Source organism: Carica papaya, chromosome 9 (assembly GCF_054855325.1).
Source record: "Carica papaya isolate Zhongbai chromosome 9, ASM5485532v1, whole genome shotgun sequence".
Classification (NCBI taxonomy): domain Eukaryota; kingdom Viridiplantae; phylum Streptophyta; class Magnoliopsida; order Brassicales; family Caricaceae; genus Carica; species Carica papaya.
Window position 1 is genome coordinate 843,469 of NC_142317.1, and position 18,863 is coordinate 862,331.

At 35.6% G+C, this 18,863-nt stretch overlaps 6 protein-coding genes and 1 pseudogene across 7 annotated transcripts; 3 read left to right on the plus strand and 4 right to left on the minus strand.

The window, feature by feature from the left end:
- The first annotated feature begins 1,766 nt into the window (after positions 1-1,766).
- Positions 1,767-2,959, plus strand: LOC110824628 (hevamine-A-like). Its single transcript, XM_022055165.2, has one exon. It carries the CDS (start codon positions 1,848-1,850, stop codon positions 2,778-2,780), a length of 933 nt encoding a protein of 310 aa, XP_021910857.2. The 5' UTR covers positions 1,767-1,847; the 3' UTR covers positions 2,781-2,959.
- Positions 2,960-3,519: 560 nt separating this feature from the next.
- LOC110823407 (hevamine-A-like) lies at positions 3,520-4,641 on the minus strand. The gene has a single exon (XM_022053782.2). It carries the CDS (start codon positions 4,566-4,568, stop codon positions 3,633-3,635), a length of 936 nt encoding a protein of 311 aa, XP_021909474.1. The 5' UTR covers positions 4,569-4,641; the 3' UTR covers positions 3,520-3,632.
- A 1,224-nt stretch (positions 4,642-5,865) lies between these two features.
- LOC110823423 (acidic endochitinase-like) lies at positions 5,866-6,986 on the minus strand. Its single transcript, XM_022053798.2, has one exon. The coding sequence runs from the start codon at positions 6,929-6,931 to the stop codon at positions 5,978-5,980; it is 954 nt and encodes a 317-aa protein (XP_021909490.2). The 5' UTR covers positions 6,932-6,986; the 3' UTR covers positions 5,866-5,977.
- Positions 6,987-7,825: 839 nt separating this feature from the next.
- Positions 7,826-9,478, minus strand: LOC110823229 (putative pectinesterase 63). Its single transcript, XM_022053576.2, has 4 exons — positions 8,943-9,478; positions 8,629-8,838; positions 8,258-8,499; positions 7,826-8,140 (listed from the first exon to the last, which is right to left on the minus strand). The coding sequence occupies exons 1-4, from the start codon at positions 9,444-9,446 to the stop codon at positions 7,981-7,983; spliced, it is 1,116 nt and encodes a 371-aa protein (XP_021909268.2). The 5' UTR covers positions 9,447-9,478; the 3' UTR covers positions 7,826-7,980.
- A 1,369-nt stretch (positions 9,479-10,847) lies between these two features.
- Positions 10,848-12,396, plus strand: LOC110823231 (pectinesterase PPME1-like). Its single transcript, XM_022053578.2, has 4 exons — positions 10,848-11,383; positions 11,470-11,679; positions 11,791-12,032; positions 12,159-12,396. The coding sequence occupies exons 1-4, from the start codon at positions 10,886-10,888 to the stop codon at positions 12,316-12,318; spliced, it is 1,110 nt and encodes a 369-aa protein (XP_021909270.1). The 5' UTR covers positions 10,848-10,885; the 3' UTR covers positions 12,319-12,396.
- Positions 12,397-14,432: 2,036 nt separating this feature from the next.
- On the minus strand, positions 14,433-16,251 carry LOC110823328 (putative pectinesterase 63). The gene is made up of 4 exons (XM_022053687.2): positions 15,748-16,251; positions 15,434-15,643; positions 15,053-15,294; positions 14,433-14,965 (listed from the first exon to the last, which is right to left on the minus strand). Exons 1-4 carry the CDS (start codon positions 16,249-16,251, stop codon positions 14,806-14,808), a joined length of 1,116 nt encoding a protein of 371 aa, XP_021909379.2. The 3' UTR covers positions 14,433-14,805.
- Positions 16,252-16,301: 50 nt separating this feature from the next.
- Positions 16,302-18,771, plus strand: LOC110823327 (putative pectinesterase 63; annotated as a pseudogene). Its single transcript, XR_015816299.1, has 4 exons — positions 16,302-17,594; positions 17,701-17,889; positions 18,037-18,278; positions 18,365-18,771. The product of XR_015816299.1 is annotated as a putative pectinesterase 63 (transcript).
- The last annotated feature ends 92 nt before the right edge of the window (positions 18,772-18,863 follow it).

Here is an 18,863-nt window from a genome sequence, read left to right on the forward strand (position 1 = left end):
ATTTTGAATATAATTAAGAAAATTTAAAGACTTAAACAGAAATTATCAATATTATATTACTAATTTTACAATTTGCGTTGTCATCTTTAAGTATCACATATGTTTTATAGATGTCAAATTATGTGATTTGAACGAAATTAAAAAATAGATGAATTTCTAAGTACTTAAAACGATAGGAAATTCGTGATACTACAAAAAATATTTGTTTCGAAACTCTCATTTAAATATAATTTAATATTGCCAATAAAAGTAAAATTTTAAAATTTTTTTTGTCTCTGAATTATTTAATTTAATTTTCTTCAATTTAATTTTTGTTTAATTAGTTCATATTTGTTAATTTTTTTATTGCTTTTAACGTATTTATTATATACCATCAGAATTAACACGAGATATGATTTTATTTAATATTTTTTTATCAAACGCTACGTGATATATAACTTTAGAAAATTTAAGATTTATTTTTAAATTTAATATAAATTGTTAGTTCTTTTTTTCTTTTTTTTTTAAAAAAAATTATGAGAGATCATAGAAGCTCTAACATATGTTTGGTTATTTATAACACTAAATTTATATATGCTTTGACATTACCAATAAATATAAACATTAACAACGCCAATGATACATATATATATTTTTTGCCATGATACATAAATATATAGATATACCATGACATTTAATTTCTTACTACTAACTTTCTAAAAAATAATTTCTGAATTCGTGATAATATGTATAATAATATGTATCATAATTGATATACTTTTCAAAAAAATAATAAAGGTAAAATTCATTACACAAATACGACTCCATAATTACGTATATGAATAGATCGTGAAGGTAACACTAATATTATATAAACCTCATAAATGAATGTAATAATTGATAGTGTATTAAAAGATAATTATTTAATTTATTTTAATATAAAAACTCTCCCAAATTCTAAATTTTTATTTTTATAAAAATTATATTTCATTGATTTAATTTTTTTAAAGTAATTTTTAATTCAATACTACGTTACTTAATTTTGAATAAAGTCGAATTTATTTTTCTATATTTAAAATTTTTAATTCAGAGACGAACTTATTTTATTTTAAACAAAATTAAATATGAGATGATGATGTTTTTGAGTCGATGTGGACTTACTTAGTCTAAAAATAGAATTGAACATCGAGAAATGTAAAAGTTTAGTATCTAAAGCAAAAATTGGTAAGATGATTTTAGCACGATTGTGAACACTCATGGTATAGGTAGCTTGAAGATGGTCTTTCCAACTATTGCTTGGATCATCTCGAACAAGAAAAACGAAGCCGTCTTAAAAAATGTTGAGAGGACTAATTGGGCTCACACCATGTGTTAAAATGATAATAGATAGCAATACGTGACTACGAAGTCTATTACAAAAATGTAATAAATTAGAACTATTTTATGGACTTACGTAACTTATAGAATACTATATATATAATTAATTTGTTCGTTAAAAAAGTAATATTTTATTTTATTTTTTGTAAGATCGAGTACAAGTTGTGTTATTTATGTTTTTTGTTTTCAAAAAATTTGATTTTATTATTTTATTATTAAAAAATTAATTGTATTATTATTATTATTACATAAATTTAAATTAATTATTAAAATGTATAAAGTGTTATTAGAAAAATATTATATATGCACGACAAGCTGCCACATGCAATTTTAAGAGAGGATTTTCCTCTTATTTTTATTTTCTTATATTATATGAAATAAAAAATTATATATCAACCATCAAGACTCATGATATATATCATATGGAGATTCATCTATAAATAACCAGTAAAGAAGTTGATGAAAATCCAAGAAATTAATCAAAAAAAAAAATGGCGATTACTATTAAACTTACAATCACTCTTCTTCTTCTTCTTCTTCCTCTCCAAGCATTCTTCCAAACCTGCCATGGCGAGTCAGCTGGCATAGCTGTCTACTGGGGTCAAGATGGTGGTGAAGGAAACTTAACGGAGGCTTGTACCAGTGGCCTCTATTCCTATGTCATCATAGGCTTCATTTCTGAGTACGGCGGTCACCAACCTCCTTCCGTCAACCTTGCCGGTCACTGCAGCCCGTCCATCAACGACTGCAAGTTCATTGGCCCGGAGATCACCGAATGCCAAAGCCTAGGTATCAAGGTCTTAATCTCCATTGGTGGACCATTTGGTGGTATCCAGTTCCTCACGGACCCCGATGATGCTATATACCTCGCAGATTATATTTACAATAATTTCTTGGGTGGATCTGCTCCCGACCGTCTATTCGGAGATGCTGTATTAGACGGCGTTGATTTCTACATTGAGCGGCAAAGTTCATATCTTGCCGATCTTGCGAGGCATCTGCATGAATATAGTACACCGGAACAAAAAGTGTATCTATCGGCGGCTCCACAGTGTCCCTTCCCAGATTTGAACATTGGAACTGCACTTAATACAGGCTTGTTCGACTATGTTTGGATTCAGTTTTACAACAATCCGTCGTGTCAGTATAGTTCGAATAGTCAAAACCTTATTGCATCATGGATTACATGGACCTGGTATATAAATGCCCGATATATCTTCGTGGGATTACCAGGATCTCCCGAAGCTCCAGTAAGTGGGTATGCTACTCCCGCCCAGATTTGCTATGAAATTCTTCCTTATATAAGGAGATCACTACATTATGGCGGCGTAATGATTTGGTCAAGGTATTACGACAAAATTAGTCCAAATATTATTTATTGTGTCAGAGAATTTAGCCTGATCAAGTCTGTCAGCGCCTATTAATGCACCGCCTAAGTGATATCGTTAAATAAATATCATGATTGTGTGAAGTTTGTAATGACCTCATGTGAGAGTTATTATAATAAAATCCCTCCATGTACTATATATATATATATATACATGTATTTGCTTCGCCTTTTTTTTTTTCTTTTGAAATGATATTTGCTTCGCTTTGCATTGTATTCTTTCTGTATTTCTTCTGTAAACTTGCTTTTTGTTCTTCGTTGGGAGATATTTTATGTGTATCTGAATATCTAATTATCTTGCGATACTCAAAGTATATATATATCTCTCTCTCTCTAAAGAAAGGAAGAAATAATCTTTCAGAGTAAATAAATTAAATGAGCTTACAGTTTTCTGAAAAAAAACCGTCTGTGCTGAGGAGAGAAGCTTGAGGAGAGAGGGAGTGAGTAGCAGAGAGAAGCTTTGCAAAAATGTATTTAAAATCCATTACCCATTTACACCATTATAATCATATATAATATGTAAATCTCATATATGGATGTAATAATTGACACTGTAGTAAAAGATTAGACAAACTTTTCTTTTAGATTAAATGAGCTTTTATTAATTAACCACGCCAAAACTTCCACAAATTTCGTGATCAAAAACACTTGGAAGTTTAAAATTTCTGATAAACATGAGTTCCCACAGTATCGGTAGCTAGAATATGATCTTTCCTATTACTGTTTAGATCACGCGGAGGAAGAAAAAAAATGAAGCCATCATGTGGAAGAATACATATAGGAAAATTGGCAGATGTAAGATTCTTTATTCAATCTCTGTGCCTTATTTTACATGACACATACTTGAAGTTAGAAGCTAGAAAATCCTAACACGCATATCTATATCTACCTATATAGTAAATAGAAGATCTCCATTCTTTTCTTCCTGCTTAACATGTTTTCTAATGGCCTGACTATATTCATTCAAAATATCTTCATATCTTTCCCAAAGCATCACTCCTCCATAATTCGGCGTCTTCTTTATCTCCGGAAGAATCAAAGAAGTTAAAACAGATGGCGGAATATACCCACTCTTGGCTGCTGAAGAAGAAGCTGGTAAACCCAGAAATATATTCTTTGCCACTATCGATGTAGTCCATTGATTCCATGAAGAAATAAGATTGTTATTTGCAGAACTATATTGACATGATGGATTATCGTAAAACTTAACCCAAACAAAGTCGAAAAGGCCTGTGTTCAGAGCAGCTCGTAGATGACTATCAGGAAATGGACAGTTAGGAGATGCAGATAGATATACCCGTTTAATTCCTTCACTTCTATATTCCGATAAAAACCTAGCAAGATCATCATAATACTGATCAGAACCTTGCTCTACGTAAAAATCAATACCTTCCAATATGATATTTCCGAAGGGTCGGGAAACTGTAAGGCCACCCAAGAAGTTGTTCCATAAATAATCTGAAAAGTTTTTGGCATCGGCCATAGATGTTAAAGAATAGGCGCTGGAAGAACCGCCGATCGACAGCAAGACCTTGATTCCGAGTTCTTGGCAATTCTTGATGTGGGTGCTAATGTCTGCCGGCAACCCAGCTGCCAGGTTAAGTTCGGGGGTTCTGCTGTTGCCGAAGTTTTGGAGGAAGGCGATGTTAACGTAGGAATATAAGCCCGTGGAACAGGTGTCTGTTAGGGTTCCTTCATTTAGTTTTTGGCCCCAGTAAATGGCTATGCCAGGAGGTGTCTGATCATGGGAGATTTCAGTTAGTGATAGATATAATAGATCAAGGAGCAGGAGGATGGCTAATTGAAGTTTACTGGTGGTTGCCATTTTTTAATTTGTTGGTGTAGACTGATTTCAGATCAGTTCTATATATACACTTTTTTTATAAGTATTCCATATATACACACACATATAGGAATTGGGGCCCAATAGTTTAATTACATTTTTTTAATTAATAACATATACACACAATAAGAATATATAATCTACTAAAAAAAATATACTTAATGGAACTTCGTAAAAAATATAAAGGAAATATACAGCCAATTCACGTTTTTCACTATAGATAATTAGTTAAGATTTATTTTCAGGACCATATTGCTAATTAGAATGAGTTACTTACGTGAGAGATGTAAAATACATATGTATGTACACATATATGTATATATGTATCCATATGTATATCTATGGTAGTTAAATCATACAGAAAAGCAAACCCAATTCAAGCTTTTAACATGAGTCATGCCCCCGAATCGTCATGCAAATGCATGAAGAGTAGGTAGAAGGAGAAAGAATGAGGGATACAATTAGGCGGAGCATGGTTATAGCACTTAACATCGATACGTATACACAATATTGATGAACAGCATATATGAACATATACGTGTGTACACAATATTGTTATATAACATCTCAATTGCATATCTAAATCGAGGCCCTATCGACTAGAATTACAAAGAAAAAATTAATTACAAACACTGAAATAGTTAGATATGCTATTTATAGACAAGCTTGTTTAACTACAAACAAATAATGAACTATGTTTGACTCCATACTTCACTTGGGGTACGCAAGCAGCTCGAACAGTTTTCCTTGCCCTGTTTTTTCCTCCAGTCCAAGGGATTTATACATGTTAACACATGATGCAATATGGTAAACTAAGCAAACAAATCGAAACATCAAAAGAATGATTACGAAGCAGGTAGTTCTTCGAAGTAGGCTTCGGGATGGATAAATTTATGTTGTATAGTTTTGGTTAAATCTTGAGCAAGCTAACATTTTTGGTAAGCAAGGATGATTACGAAGCAGGCAGTTCTCCGAAGTTAGCTTAACGAAAATCGAATACGAGCCAAGGGATGATGGAGAAAAACAGAGAAGAGGTGAGGGAGTTGCAGGTAAGAGAATAATTAGTATGACGAGTCTGAACTTACTGATTACTTTCTCCCGATTTAAGAGTAAAGCGAGAGTTTGATTCTGTGTTTGATCGCAGCGTACGAAGACAATGGTTTGATTACTTAGTTAAATATATGTGTTCGGAATTCTTCGAGAATAAAGAAAAGACTAAAAAGAAACATGTAATAATCAACTGAAATATGAAAAAAAAAATGACATTACAACGAAATCGTTTACTGTGAAAAGAAGATTTCTTATTTAGCATGTCTTTTTTATTTGAGCTACATTATTTGAGCAGACATAGAAGTCGATGATCGAAAAAGTAAAACGTGCCGAACAACACACTAGGCAGAGGAGCAAGATCGGCCTTCGTCTTCCAAAGAAGACTTGAGCTCGATTTGCTGAGGTACATCTCCTTTGACGCTCTTGCTATATCCACTTAAACTATCATAGTACCTTGACCAAATCATTATTCCTCCATAGTTGGGAGACGTCTTTACGTGGGGAAAAATTTGATTAATTAAAACATCTGTGGGAATGAAACCACTCGTCGCTGCATCAGCTGATGCCGGTAATTCTAAAAACATAGTGCTTGAAGGTACCGATGAAGTCCACTTGGTCCAGGCACTGGTAAGGCTTTGGATATTACCAACAGCATACTCACATGCAGGATTGTTGTAAAACTTGATCCAGATAAAATCAAAAAGGCCGGTTGAAATCGCAGTTCCCATATAACTGTCGGGAAATGTACAACGAGGCGTCGCTGATAAATACACCTTTGTCCCTTGTTTGCTATAATCTGCTAGAAACCTTGCAAGATCGCTGTAATATTGATTCGAACCTAGGTCTATATCGAAATCAATACCATCCAACACCGCAGTACCGAAAGGGCGAGTAGCCGACTGTCCACCCAGGAAGTTGTTCCATAAATAAATTGCGAGGTTTTTGGCATCCTCCGTGGAAGTTAGAGTATATGTACCAGTAGGACCGCCAAGAGAAAGCATCACCTTGATTCCTAGTTTTTGACAATTAAGAATGTCTGTCGTAAGCCCTACGCACTGACCGTATCTTGGATCACAGTGACCTCCTAGGTTGAGTTGAGGAACTTGAGCGCTACCAAATGTGTTAAGAAAAGCTATGTTAACATAGGAATACAAGCCACTAGAACATGCATCATTCAAGCTTCCCTCAAAAGTGTTTTGCCCCCAGTAGGTACCAATGCCGGAACCGGCACGAGAGGATTCGATTAGGGTTAGGACTACGAGGGAAAAGAGAATAACTCGAGCTTTACCGGCCATTTTTTTTGTCGGAAACTGATAGCCAGTTCAGTGTTTGATGTGCACCATTGTTAACATGGTAGCCCCCTTTTATAGAGTTCCCAAACGCCTGAAGGAGAAATATTTATGAGCTGGTGCTTAAAAATTATGATCCAACTACCCTACCTAACAAGAACACTGTCTATATGTATTTCTGCAAAAAAGAATGATCTTCGTCTCTGTATATCAATATACTCACTAAGAAATAATTTTTTCTTGGAAAAAATTAATAATCGTAATTGATTATCCCAAGAGTTTAAGCTTATCAGAAATGCCAGTTTATTTTTACTGAAATTTAATCAATTGGGACAGCAGTAATTAGGAATCAATTAAACATTATATCATGAATAAAACCTATAATTAGTCTTAATTCAAGTCCTAAAAATTATTAAGATAGAGTTTGAAGTAAATAGAAAAATAGTATTGGAGTTAGACTACAGAAAGAAAAGGTAGAAACAGAGCAAATTAAAGAGGCAGAGACAGGGAAGTGCTGCTCCCGTCCTGTCCTGGCAATTCAGGCTTTTCCCGGCGCTTTAAGTGCCATTTTTTATTCATTCCTTTTCCAGATTTGTCTGCTTACCTGTTAATATGTAGAATCTGAAGCTCTGAGTTAACTACAAGATAACTGGTTTAAGCCTAACAAACTTATTACATTGTATTTTAACAGTTGTACCTTACAGTACCACATGGATTGCTTGAATCTGGGCTGTTATATACTACATGTGGGTGTGCTAGAATGTTTAGCTGCTGGTCTTAGTCTTTAAATCCTTTTATTTTTTACCGTCTGATGCTTGCTTCTTAGTTGATGGTTTATTCGGCATGTTCATCTCATTATATTAACTTTAATGGACGTTTTTGTTGAGTTTACTCCCTGTCTGAAAGAATGAAAAACCAACATTAAATTATCAAGTACACTTTCTAGCACATACAATGGCCTGAGCAGTTTGGCTCAAACCCATATTTATTACTTCTAATTTATGGGTTTAACCTTAAAAATCAACAAATTCAGATATAAACTTTAATAGACTGGTTTACACTTTTGGGGGAGGCAGAAGCCATTGAGATCCCTGAATATAGTCAAGAACCAAGAATTTTTGAGCTTCTGCATCAGTTAATTTCTTGGTGTACTTAACCCGATGATCGGTACTCGCACCAGGTCCTGTGCACTTGTATTCGCCATAGAAAACAGTCCTGCAATGTTACGTATACTTCAGATTAATGTTCACCCTTTTGTACAAATGAAGAAGAATTGATTGAATCCCCCATAAATATATAGTATGAATAAAAAGTACACGGAAAAATGATTACTTTGAGCGTTCGGGTTGGAAATTATTGCTCCATCCTTCTGGATTGACGACATTGCCCATCTCGGTGTAGGCATAGACCACCTTCGGAGCCGCCATCCAAGCCCTGCCCAAGTATATTCCTGTTCCCGACCCTGTAATTTTACAGTGCACGAACGAATATCCACTGGTATCTGTTGGACTGTTCCTTCCTTGCGCTGTTATTACCCTTAATCCCTTATCATCAACCACGTGCATTTCTGAATTCTGAATCATTCAATCAACCCAAACGGCATTGTTACATATATATATATGTAATCTTAACCATATGATAAATGTACGTGTTTGCATGTAATCTAATCATTATATATGTATGGTGAGGATATTATATCGTACCAAATATAAGGAGGTTCCTCTTCCAAAAATGAAATCAACAGTTCCTTCAACGTAGCAATCCTTGAAGAAATGGAAGCCTCTATCATCACACAATGTGTCTTGGAAGCCAATGAATCTGCAGTTGTAGAATGCAGCCTTGTTCCCATCGATTCTCATCGCAAGCGCCTGTGGCCCTTTCGTTTTCTTATAATCAGGCCTTGGTGAAGAATTCTGAATCAAGAAACAATGTGTTATTATATAAAAATTGTGTGCGTATTGGAAATTTATTTTCCCAACAAAAGAACAGCAACATATGTACGGAATTCATTACTCACCACTATGATAAGATTAACAGCCATGAAATAATCCGGTAAGGCTATAAGCGTAGCACTTCCAAACGTTCCAAGTTCAGCTGCTGTATCATCCCACATGATTCTTGGTGTCTTTCCAGGTTCTCCATATAAGGTAATGAATTGTTTGGTTTTATCAATGATGACTTTCTCAAAGTAATCTCCAGCTCCAATCCATATAATTACTCTCTTCTTGTTCCCGGATGGTACGCTCTTGATAGCATCATTTATCCTCTTGAAATTTCCACTTCCATCTTTTTTCACCTTGATGATAGTAGCTCCAGCTTCTGCTTCTGCTAGGACGGGGTCTAAGGTGCCTTTTCTCGCCGCAGCAGGCTTCACATTCTCATGGAACCAGCTCTCCACTTGGTTTTTATTGGCCGGGATTTGTGTCGATTCATTTGGTCTAACAATTGTAGCAATCACTAAAATTGTCAGAATAATGACTTTATAGCCATAATTGTGTCTCAACCTTGTTGAAATTCCCATGTTTCAACCTGATTGGGTGAGCAAGAGAGGCTAATCGCAGATCATTTATAGGGACCGGAGAGAAAGATTTGGCTCTTGATATGAGAGGCTGAGATTAATTCTTGCAGAATTTGATAAGAGATTTAGACTAATTTTGCGGTTCCTCCTATTGGATTCTACATTTAGCAAGTATGAATTCTATTTTTCACATGCCTAGTAATAAGTCAATCTTATGTATATATATATATATATTCATGTGATATTTCTTGGACCATGGTCCACGCCCTTCTTTTTTCTTTTGTAAAAAAATATGATAGAACAGTTAACTATTTTTCATGATTGTCTGATAATAGTTGAAAGAATTTGAAACTTCTTCAATTGAGCAGAGAAATGGGTCATTACTGTTAAATTGCCAAACCGGTGCTCGCGGTCTCACCAGGCAACAAGAAGAGATTCTTTAACCCGAAAGAATTCAGTTCAGATGTAGGATGAATTAGAGCATGACTAAATAAAGCCTAGATGACTTTATAAGACCCAAAAAAACCAGAAAAGATGAGAACTGAAGCAGAATCAAGAAGAAGAGAAGCTTGAAGCATCGGCAGCCAAATTCATACCGACTGAATTCACCAGAGAAGGTCCAAAAAAATACATATTGATGCTTATTTTGTAAACAAATTAATTTAATTATACGGATTTTCGCGTTAATCGGCTATTCTGAAACGAAAGAACATTAATCACGACGAAGATTAATGGGTTTCGAATTCCATCTTTGATTTGTATCACCTTCCCACTATGCAGCAAAATGTACTTAGTTCATATTTGTGATACACTTATCCCATCCTGGAAAGTTATATAAACTTTAATGTACTTCTGCAGACCAAAACTCCCAGTTTGAAAAATTATAGGGTCTGTAGTTTTCCGGTCTTCAGCTGGCTTCATGTCACATTGTTACATTCATATATATTAATATATATATATATATCTCTGTTATCATAAAATGTTGCTTATACACTACTGTATTATAAGGTCGTGGGTTTGGAGAGTACTTTCTTACCCTTTAGGTCTCTGTTAATTTTATATTTAGGCTTAAAAACTTATTCATTTAATTATAAATTTTGATTTAAAAAGAATGCTACATATGACTTCTTACCATATGTAGAATTATAAGGTGATGATGACATGAATCCTACCGTTAACTGATTATCAGGAGGAGACCTGCTAAAAACAGAAAGTGAAATGTCAAGAAAACTTCATACCTAAACATAGAAGTCAGAAGAAAAAAGAATGGAGGAATCGCAGAATGAAAAGAATCAGTTAAAATCGAAGAGCAAATTTTGCGAGAATCATTCTAAGTCTCTCGTGTCACGACCTGGCAATTCCATATCGAAGACCTATATATAGTACAAGCAAATACCCTCTTGCTCTCTAAATCAATTAGTTTAACTACTAGTAAAATTAATATGAGTAACTCAACAAGATCCAGATCCAATTATGGCTTTAAAGCCATTATTTTGGCAATTTTAACGACTGCCACAGTCGTTACATCGCGCTCACCAATCCCTTCTGATGGGAAAAAATTAGAGAGCTGGTTCAAGGAGAATGTCAAGCCTGCCTCGCAGCGAAAAGGCACCTTAGACCCTCTCCTGGCGGAAGCAGAGGTTGAACCGACCATCATAAGAGTCAGAAAAGATGGGGCTGGAGATTTCAAGACCATAAATGCAGCGATCAAGAGTGTGCCGTTAGCAAACAAGAAACGCGTAATTATTTGGATCGGAAGTGGAGATTACCACGAGAAAGTCTGTGTCGATAGAAACAAACCATTCATTACCTTGTATGGAGAACCTGGCAAACTGACAAGGATTCTGTTTGATGACACCGCAGAAAAACGTGGAACCTTTGACAGCGCTACCCTCATAGCCCTGCCTGATTACTTCATGGCTGTTAATCTCGTTATTGTCGTAAGTAACTCTAATTTTGTCCGAGCACAATTCCTAAATTCGATAACGTCGTCTTCCTAATTACAATGGTTAATTTCTTGGTCCAGAATTCGGCGCCAATGCCTGACTATAAAAAGACTAAAGGGCCACAAGCTCTTGCAATGCGGATTGATGGAAACTGGGCTGCGTTCTATAACTGCAGATTCATTGGCTTCCAGGATACGTTATGCGACGATAGAGGCTCCCACTTCTTCAAGGATTGTTACGTCGAAGGAACTGTTGATTTCATTTTCGGAAGAGGAACCTCCTTATATTTGGTAAGTACTACAATATTATTAGAACGAAACTAATTATCACTATTAATATATTAATACAGTGGTTTATTAGTTAAAATCTTTATATAAATATTATGTTAATGAACGATGCAGAATACAGAAATTCACGTTGTTGAGACGAATGGATTGAGGGTGATAACTGCTCAAGGAAGAAATAGTGCCAAGGAATCCACCGGATATTTGTTCGCTCACTGTAGAATAACAGGGAAAGGAACAGGAATATACTTAGGAAGGGCATGGAGAGCTGCTCCAAAGGTTGTCTATGCCTACACTGACATGAGTAATGTGGTTCATCCCGAAGGATGGAGCCATAACTTTAGACCCGAACGTGCACAGTAATCAATTCTTCGTCTCTATAATCTTCTCTTAGAATACGAATACACAGTTCTGACTCAAATTTATAATAAATTACAGAAGAAAGAACATAAAATTAATTTCAGAGTTAATCTTTTGATGTGCAGTACTGTTTTCTACGGAGAATACAAGTGTACGGGAGCTGGAGCTAGTCATGTCGGCAGGGTTAAGTACACGAAGCAATTAACTGATGCTGAAGCAAGAACCTTCTTGACTCTTGAATATATCCAGGCATCCAAATGGCTGCTACCTCCCCCAAAAGTTTAATTTTTGTTCTGGTGTAAATCTTCTCTCGAATAATTTGTACTATTTCTTCCAAGTTAATAAATTTTTTTTTGCTCTGAAGTTAATTATTTATATTACTTACAGTTAATATAAGATTAACTGCTACTTAAGTTTAAATTCAGTTGTATTTCTATTTATTCTTATTTAAATACTATTTATTTTTATACTATCATTTATGTTTATGTATTACCTATTAGAAACGTAAAAATTTCTAGTAAAAAAAAATTACAAGATTAATTCAAACTACGTTGTCAAATAAATGGTCTCAGAACTATCAGGTCTCGAAATTTCTTTTTTACTTTCTTTTTCTTAACTCTCTCTAAAATGGAACAACAAAGTTTTTGCAATCTACATTGAATCCGTGCATTGTCATCATTTGCTAACTCGCAATCCTGTAAGGGTGAGCTAACTCCAAAAATTCGTCCTCAATTCCGATTGCAGGCTGCAACTCGCCTGTACGAAATCAGAATTACTAGTAATCGGCGGTCAGTCATACGATGGTAAATTTTTTCTCGAACTTGCTACACACTGCCCATGACACTATACGAGTTGGTCATGCCTGAAGTTATTACCTTAACCCCAAGAAGGGAGATACTGAAGGCAAGGCTAGTGATTGGAGTGAAGTTGTAACACGGTAGTCGTATTAGAGAGCTAATCTTTGTTGGGTATTTCGGTTTGACACTGCGCCCATGAACTTATTGTTAAAATAAAAACCCTAAGAATTCAGGATTAACATATACAATGAATTAAATATTTATTTTAAACTACTTTTAAAAATATTAAAATTTATTATTATCATTATATATAATTGGGCCTAAAGTTTTTGTTATCCATCCTTAAATGTTTTTAAAGCCCAAATATATTCGGACCCAAAGTCCGTTACCAAACCCGAAAACCGTTTCCCCTGAAACAACAACGGTGCCGTTTTAGCCTTACACTCATTCGGCTGCTAATCGACCGAAGCACGCAGACGAGCGGGACAAAAAGAGAGGCGGGAAAACAGAGAAAAGAGACAGAGGAGAAGGTGACGCGGGAAGAGAAAGATCAGAGAAGAGGAGCTGCTCGGAAGTTTGACGTGAAAGAAGAAGAAGACAGAAGAGAGCGGAACAGAAATGGAGGTGCTGGCGCGCGAAATCTGCTGGGGAAAGGCCCAAAATAGGAGTTGGAACGGGCCAAGAGAAGGAGAGAACAGAATCTATAAGAGGAGGTGTTTGGCGATTTGGAAAGTGGAAGATCCGTTGGCAGAGTGAAAAAAATAGAAGAAAAAAGAGAGAAGAGCAGATTAGAGGGAGCAAGCCGAGGGAAAGGAGATAAGTTTGGGGTGAGATTGAGGGAAAGAGACTGAGATTACAAGAAAGAGGGAGTAGAGAAAGGCAGTTTGGGAAGATAGAGGAGGCAGGCATTGGTTTTCGAAGGTTTGTGTGAGCAGACGGGGTTTTTGGATTGGGGGAATGCAGAACGAAGGAGAGGAGAAAGGTTTTTGAATTAGGGTTTAGGGGAAAGTGTTGCCAGGTTTTTGGAACGATTGAGGAAATGGGAACCTTTTATTGAGAAAAATTCGGGGAACCTTAGATTCAGAAGGAGAGTAAAGAACAGAGGCCGAGCAGGAGAAAGTCTTCACTTGTGGAATCTGGGCTTCGAGTGGTAAAGTCTTTCTAACTTTTAATCTGTGAATGTTCTTTTGAGATCAACAAAAGCGATGACTGCTTTGTTTGCTTGATCTAAATTTTGTTTGGTTATGATCCTGATTTATTAGAATTGGCTAAACTCAGCATAAGAAAAGGTCAATGAAATACAGAGTTTTGTTTGAACATGGAACGAGTTTCAATCTTCTCATGAAATCAAGAGGATCAGAAGCTACTTTACATGATTTTCACCTTCCTAATCTACGTATGCTCTCTGTTAATTCCTAGTTAAGACTTAATGTTTGTGATATTTATGGATTTGTTCCCATCCATTTATTTATTTTCTTTGTAATGCACTTGTGTTATGATTCTTGAGGGTGTGCGGAGAATAGGGATTGTCTAGCTTTGAGCTTTTGGTGTGCTTTTCCTGAGCATAGGAGTCATGGCAGAATGAAAGTTGGTCATTTGAGATTGCTCCAAGAAGGCCTTTTTTATTACCTAGTAGATGGATCTTAACACAGTTGATGTTTACAATATTTTTCTACCTCTGCTGTCGCCAGTTTCCCCACAGCATTTCAAAAAGATGAAGATGGAAATTCAGATCCCAAATTCAAAAATATTATTGAAAATATCTAAAATGTAAAATATACCCATCTAAGTACACTGTAAGTAGTTGCCTAAGCAGTTCATCTCAGAGGCATATAATTATTTGCCTTGCCTATGTTTCGGCTTTTTGATCAAGCCTGATCAATCGATCTGGGTTAAATCCAGCTAATAGAGTTTTACACTCAAAGAAATAAAAGACAAAAATTGGAGTTGGATGGAGATGATCATCAAAACGAATCTATACTTTTGGGGGAGGTAGAAGCCATTTGGTTCCCTGAATATAATCCAGAGCCAAGAAAACTTGAGCATCAGCATTGGTTAGTTGCTTGGTGTAGTCAACGCGACCTTCAGTACTAGCTCCAGGTCCTGTGCACTTATATTCTCCATAGAAAACAGTACTGCAATATCACATTGTATATATTATTCAGTTTAGATTTCTGAAACAATTTTTAATCAAAAAGAGAATATTGATTGTAGTGATATACTCCTCTCTTTCAGGTTTGAAATTAGTGCTCCATCCTTCAGGATGGACGACGGGGCCCATGTCGGTGTAGATGTAGACCACCTTAGGAGCGGCCATCCAAGCCCTGCCCAGGTATATCCCTGTTCCTGACCCTGTAATTTTACAGTGCACGAACGAATATCCAGTGGAATCCGACGCACTGTTCCTTCCTTGTGCTGTTATCACCCTTAATCCCTTATCATCAACCACGTGGATTTCTGTATTCTGTATCATTCAATTCACATATACAATTTACTACATATTTATATCATAATAATATTGTATCCATGTTCATATATATGTTTGTTGAATTTTGTTTATGTGCTGTTGAGGGTATAATTTTACTTATATGATAATATTGTACCAAATACAGGGAGGTGCCCCTTCCAAAGATGAAATCAACAGTTCCTTCCACGTAGCAATCCTTGAAGAAGTGGAAGCCTCTGTCGTCACACAGTGTGTCTTGGAAGCCGATGAATCTGCAGCTGTAGAATGCAGCCCAGTTTCCGTCGATCCTCGTTGCAAGAGCTTGTGGCCCTTTAGTTTTTGAATAGTCCGGCCTTGGCGAAGAATTCTGAATCAACCATTATATGTCGAGTTTAAGAAATCATGTAGTGGAGAAAAAATAACTCAATCAATTATTTATATATAGTATCTAGTATGTAATACATTACTTACGATTATAATGAGATTAACAGCCATGAAATAATCAGGCAAGGCAATAAGGGTAGCACTTTCAAATGTTCCCGTCTCTGCTGCGGTATCATCAAACATAATCCTTGGCGTCTTCCCAGGTTCTCCAAACAAAGTAATGAATGGCTTGTTTCGATCGATACAGACTTTCTCACTATAGTCACCGCTTCCAATCCAAACGATTACCCTCTTCTTGTTTCCTGCAGGTATGCTCTTGATGGCTTCATTTATGGTCTTGAAATCTCCACTACCATCTTTTTTAACCTTGATAATGGTAGGCTCAACTTCTGCTTCTGCCAGGACAGGGTCTAAGGTGCCTTTTCTATTCGAGGCAGGCTTTACATTCTCATTAAACCAGCTCTCTATTTTGCCCTTTTCTGCCGGGATCGTTGTTGATTCGTTCGGTCTAATGATTGTGGCAATCATTACAATTATCAAAAGGGTGGCTTCAAAGCCATGGTTGTGTCTGGATCTTGTTGAAATCCCCATGTTTATATTTCTTAGCTGCTTGATGAATTGATTGATTATGTGAGCAAGAGAGGGTATACCCACATCTCTTATAGTTTTTGGGGAGGTAGAGTTGCCTGAAAACATGAGAGGCTCAGAGTGATTCTTGGAAAACTTGCATGTGGGATTTAGACTGATGTTTTTGTGGTTCCTCAGTTTTCTTCTGGCTTCTACTTTTAGGCATGAAGAACTGTTACACTTTCCAATTTTCCTACATTTACTAAGGTGTTTCTTTCCTTTTGTTTTCCTTTGACTTGTTCATATAATCACATACTAATTACTTTCTTCTGGTCTCAGTTTAAAGTAATGTACCAGACAATAATATCGTATTAGACAATAATTTTTATATACGTATAGATTAGACATGTAGAACTATAATATAAAAGATAGTAATCAATCAAAAAGATTAACAAAAAAATAAAAATAAAGATTTAGAATTTTAAAATTATTATTACGATCTGAATTTTTTTCAAACACTATTAAATATTCAAATACTTATATTTTTATTAATTTTTATCAAAATTATATAATTTTAGTATTTACAGAAAATTTATGATGTATATACATTATGATCGAGTTAGTTAGTTTAGTTCTAAAACTGTAGTATATATTTTTTATTCATGAAATAACCCTTTTGTTGATTATAATTTACACTAGTACCTTGGAATAATTATATTATTATTTTTTCTTTTTGGACCAAGTATTATATTATATCTTATACTGTTGTTCTCCATTAGGTTGTATTTACTGGAAAACAAAAATGGAGTAGGCTCAGGAGTTAATTAAATAACAAAAGATATCAGTCTAAATCCCAAATTCAAGTTTCCCAAGAATCACTCTAAGCCTCTCATGTTTTCAGGCAACTCTACATCCCAAAAACTATGGCTATGGAGCCACCCTTTTGATGATTATAATGGTTTCTACAATTGTTAGACCGAACGAATCAACAACAATCTCGGCAGAAAAGGGCAAAATAGAGAGCTGGTTTAATGAGAATGTAAAGCCTGCTGCGGATAGAAAAGGCGCCTTAGACCCTGTCCTGGCAGAAGCAGAGGTTGAGCCTACAATTATCAAGGTTAAAAAGGATGTTGTGGAGATTTGAAGACCATAAATGAAGCCATCAAGAGCATACCTGCAGGAAAGTCTGTATTACAGTGAGAAAGTCTGTATTGACAGAAACAAGCCGTTCATTACGTTGTTCGGAGAACCTGGGAAGACAGCCGAGAATTATGTTTGATGATACTGCAGCAGAGATGGGAAAATTTGAAAGTGCTACCCTTATCGCCTTGCCTGATTACTTCATGTCTGTTAATCTCATTATAATTGTTAAGTAATGCATTACATGCTTATATACCATGCATAAATAATTGATTGAGTTATTTTTTATTCACTTCATGATTTCTTGAATTCGACATATAATTCTTGATTCAGAATTCTTCGCCAAGGCCAGACTGTTCAAAGACTAAAAGGCCAACGGAAACTGGGCTGCATTCTACTGCTGCAGATTCATCGGCTTCCAAGACACACTTTGTGACGACAGAGGCTTCCACTTCTTCAAGGATTGCTACGTGGAAGGAACTGTTGACTTCCATCTTTGGAAGGGGAACCTCCCTGTATTTGGTACAATATTATCATATAAGTAAAATTATACCCTCAACAGCACATAAACAAAATTCAACAAACATATATATGAACATGGATACAATGTTATTGTGATATATATATATATATATGTAGTAAATGGTATAAGTGGATTGAATGATGCAGAATACAGAAATCCATGTGGTTGACGATAAGAGATTAAGGGTGATAACAGCACAAGGAAGGAATAGTGAATCAGAAGGCACCGGATATTCATTCGTGCACTGTAAAATTACAGGATCAGGAACAGGAATATACTTGGGAAGGGCTTGGATGGCGGCTCCAAAGGTGGTTTACGCCTTTACCGACATGGGCCTCGTCGTCCATCCCAAAGGATGGAGCGCTAACTTCAAACCTGAAAGAGAAGAGTACGTCATTATATTTAATATTCTTTTTAGTTAAAAATTATTTCAAGAATTTAAACTGAATTATATAAAATGTGATAATATTGCAGTACTGTTTTCCATGGAGAATATAAGTGCACAGGACCTGGAGCTAGTACTGAAGGTCGGGTCGACTACACTAAGCAACTAAGTGGTGCTGAAGCTAAAGTTTTCTTGTCTCTAGATTATATTCAGGGAACCAAATGGCTTCTACTTCCTCCAAAAGTACAGAATTTTTTTTAAGATCGTCTTCATCCAACTCCAATTTTTGTGTTTTGTTTCTTTGAGAGTAAAACTGGATCAGCTGGACTGAACCCAGATGCATTGATCAGGGTTAATCGAAAAGCCGAGACATGGGCATGGAAATAATCGTATGCCTCTGAGATGAACTGCTTACGCAAGTACTTTTAGTGTATTTAGATGGGTATATTTTACATTTTAGATATTTTCAATAATATTTTTGAATTTGGGATCTGAATTTCCATCTTCATCTTTTTGAAATGCTGCAGCTCTTTTTTGGGATTTACTTATTATTGATAGTCAGCTGATTTGATTACGAGATGAAAGTTG